The following is a 3745-nucleotide window of genomic DNA, read 5'->3' as shown; positions in this document are numbered from 1 at the left end:
TTGAAAAACGGATTTTTCGGTTCATGCCACTCCTGAACTGGAATATTCAAGGTCTGCCACTCAAACCTGATGAATTCGGTATATGTCGCTACCGCTTGAAGAAATTAGTTACATGCCCCTGTGTGTCGTCTATGCTTGTTGTCGTCACATTATCGTCTTATTTGTTCCATTTCCTTCCATCTGAGACCATCACTCGCCACGTCAACCGCAGCGATGAGGAGATCCAGTTGAGCTTATCTAAGTGAAGGAAACTCGGTTGAGCCCTTTATCCATGATGGACCCAACAAGGAGACTCGGTTGACCTTCATCCTCGCTGGGCCCACCAACAAGGCTTGATAGTGGCAACTTCCTAATTTGACGGGTAGAGCTCTTTTCTTCCCGCCACTTTCACTCACGCCCTTCCGCTGCTCCGTTGTCGCTGCCTCCATGGCCTCCATCCTCCCGGAGCTCATGCATGTGGTGTATTTTTTTTTCTTTGAAATTGACATGGAATAAATCATCTTCTAAGGTACTAGTGTAAAATAAATGTCTTACATTTTGAGACAGTGGGAGTAGAAACCTTGGATTTTTTAGCAGTCCTTGGAATTTTGTTGGTTATTCGATTTCCAGGCATGATTTTCCTCCAATGAATCTAAGCGCTTTACTTGGGCTGTAAAATCGATTTAAAATTTGCACAGGCCTATTAACGTCAGATCGGTTGGGCTTCCATAGTTTAAGTCGTAGTATTCGGCTGCCGGCCCAGTTTGTGCTCCAAGTCTGAAGTCTGAACCCGCTGCTCCCTTCCTCAGTGCAGTCAGTCGCACACCTTCGCCCGCCACCGCCGGCTAGCCACCTCATGGCCGCGGCCAAGGCCACCGGCGTGGCCGCGGCGGCGACCTCCGCAGTGTTCCGGAGCAACCAGGAGCTCACGCGCCTGGCGCGTTCGGGACAGCTGGCCGCGGCACGCCGCCTGTTCGATGAGATGCCCCACCGCAACACCGTCTCCTACAACGCCATGCTCTCCGCGCTCGCGCGCCACGGCCGCCTCGCGGACGCGCGACGCCTGTTCGACGAGATTCCCCGCCGCAATCTCGTCTCCTGGAACGCCATGATCGCGGCCTGCTCTGACCACGGCCGTGTAGCGGACGCCCGGGAGCTGTTCGACGCAATGCCTGCCCGGGACGACTTCTCCTGGACGTTGATGGTCTCCTGCTATGCACGCGCGGGCGAGCTCAAGCTTGCCAGGGAGACGCTCGATCGAATACCTGGGAAGAAGTGCACGGCATGCTACAATGCCATGATCTCTGGATACGCGAAGAATGGCAGGTTTGGTGACGCGGTGACGTTGCTGCGGGAAATGCCGGCCCCTGACATAGTTTCTTGGAACTCGGTGCTGGTCGGGTTGACCCGCAATGAGAAAATAGTTCGGGCGGCCCAGTTCTTTGACGAGATGCCGCAAAGGGACATGGTGTCCTGGAACTTGATGCTGGAGGGCTATGTGCGCGCTGGAGATCTCAATGCGGCTGCTGGCTTATTTGAGAGAGTTCCGTCACCTAATGTCATCTCTTGGGTCACCTTGCTCAATGGTTATTGCCGGGCAGGGAGGATTGGTGAGGCGAGAGAATTGTTCGACAGAATGCCTGAACGGAATGTGGTGTCTTGGAATGTGATGCTTGGTGGGTATTTGCGGCTTTCGCACATGGATGAGGCCTATAGATTGTTTTCAGAGATGCCAGATAAGAACTCAATTTCGTGGACGACAATGATAAGTGCATTAGTGCGTGCTGGGAAGCTCCAAGAAGCAAAGGATATGCTGAACAAGATGCCTTTTGATAGTTTTGCAGCGAAGACTGCACTGATGCATGGCTATCTGCAGAGCAAGATGATCGATGACGCACGCCACATCTTTGATGCACTTGAGGTCCGAGATGCGGTGTGCTGGAATACAATGATATCTGGCTATGTCCACTGTGGAATGCTTGACGAGGCCATGGTGTTGTTCCAGCAAATGCCAAACAAGGATATGGTTTCTTGGAACACCCTGATTGCTGGCTATGCCCAAGATGGTCAAATGCGCAAGGCAGTAGGTATATTCAGAAAGATGAATCAGAGGAATGCAGTATCGTGGAATTCAGTTATCTCCGGGTTTGTTCAGAATGGGCTCTGTTTCGAAGCACTCCAATATTTCCTGCTCATGAGAAGGGATGCAAAGATGGCTGATTGGTCTACATATGCGAGTTGTCTCAGCGCATGCGCGGACTTGGCTGCTTTGCAAGTCGGGAGGCAATTCCACAGTCTTCTTGTCAGGAGTGGGTATATCAGTGATTCCTTTGCTGGAAATTCCCTGATTTCTGCATATGCCAAGTGTGGACGGATCTTAGAAGCAAGACAAATATTTGATGAGATGGCAGGTCAGGACATTGTTTCATGGAATGCGCTCATTGATGGCTATGCTTCTAATGGTCGTGGGACCGAGGCTATTTCAGTTTTCCGAGAAATGGAAGCCAATGGTGTCCGACCCGACGAGGTCACATTTGTGGGTGTCTTGTCAGCCTGTAGTCATGCAGGATTAATTGACGAAGGATTGCGTTTCTTCAACTCGATGACAAAAGAATACTCATTACAGCCTGTGGCTGAACACTACGCTTGCATGGTGGATCTACTTGGAAGAGCTGGGAGACTGAGCGAAGCCTTTAAACTTGTTCAGGGAATGCAGATCCAGCCTAATGCTGGTGTATGGGGTGCATTGCTTGGAGCATGCCGGGTGCACAAGAACGACGAGCTCGCGCAGTTTGCAGCTGAGAAGTTATTCGAACTGGAACCTCGCAAGACCTCGAACTATGTTCTGCTGTCGAACATCAGCGCGGAGTCGGGCAAGTGGGATGCAGCTGAAAACATGAGGACCTTGATTAAAGAAAGGGGAGTGCATAAACCACCTGGTTTAGCTGGATCAACATAGAGAATTAGGCTCGCACCGTCTCTTGTAATGATCTGCATCAGACTCTTGCCTGCTAAATCCTGTCTGAGCGCCGGAATTGTCATGCCGGCGTTGATGCAGCGCATGTGCTTGAGGCAGTGAATCAGTGATACAGCACAGCTGTGGAGTGAGAACAGCAGGGTTCCTCGGAACTTAACTCGAGCTTGGTTCTTCTTCTCTGTTGAATTCCTGCTGAAGCTCCGTGTTACCACTCGACTATGGTGTTTACGACGCTTCCGTCAGAAGTCCTCAGCTCTGGACCATTGTGCTTAGCAGGCAGCGGTTGGTACCTTATTTCACTAGAAATGTAGAGTGGATTGCATGGTGCAGCAGTGCAGGCAGGTGATTCCGCAGTGACAGTATATGCTAAACCAGTGAGTTTTGACTTTACAATCTTACGCGTCATTCCATTTTGTTGATGCAGGGCTGATGAAAGTCTTAATTGGCCATGTTTAAATCTGTCATCTCCTGGAAAAGGATAGGAGGATCCCGTTGCAACGTTGATGCTACAAATCATAAATCTGATGAAGCCATACAGACTTAGCAACTCTAATGTCCCTGATTCTATTTGAGACCGGAACAACATTTAACTATTGCGTGTGAATAGTTGTAATTTCATATATCTTTTCGTAAATAGGACATTTACAACAAATTACATGCTCGCATAGGAGGCCTGGCGACCACGGGTGTACGTGCACAACGAGCTGAAGATCTGCAGGCTGTTGTCTGCCTGTCTTGGAGGTGTGACCACAAATAAGTTTTCAAGGGCATCTCCGATGCTGACCCAAA

The 3745-nt window shown here is 50.2% G+C and overlaps 1 protein-coding gene across 2 annotated transcripts; it reads left to right on the top strand.

Annotated features, from left to right (window-relative positions):
- The first annotated feature begins 738 nt into the window (after window positions 1–738).
- Window positions 739–3745, top strand: LOC125507842 (uncharacterized). Of its 2 annotated transcripts, none has more exons than XM_087525490.1 (2): window positions 739–3294; window positions 3381–3745. In XM_087525490.1, the coding sequence occupies exon 1, from the start codon at window positions 836–838 to the stop codon at window positions 2936–2938; it is 2103 nt and encodes a 700-aa protein (XP_087381616.1). In that variant the 5' UTR covers window positions 739–835; the 3' UTR covers window positions 2939–3294; window positions 3381–3745. The 2 variants fall into 2 exon arrangements, with proteins under 2 accessions (XP_087381616.1, XP_048528321.1); XM_048672364.2 differs by having other exon boundaries at window positions 739–3298.

This window comes from Triticum urartu, chromosome 5A (genome assembly GCF_056163025.1).
Source record: "Triticum urartu cultivar PI428250 chromosome 5A, HENAU_Tu73, whole genome shotgun sequence".
NCBI lineage: Eukaryota > Viridiplantae > Streptophyta > Magnoliopsida > Poales > Poaceae > Triticum > Triticum urartu.
This window is presented reverse-complemented; position numbering and strand designations above follow the sequence as displayed.

Bases quoted from the DNA above. Each gene is read 5' to 3' on its own strand.
- LOC125507842 (XM_087525490.1), top strand. From the start codon at position 836: ATGGCCGCGGCCAAGGCCACCGGCGTGGCCGCGGCGGCGACCTCCGCA.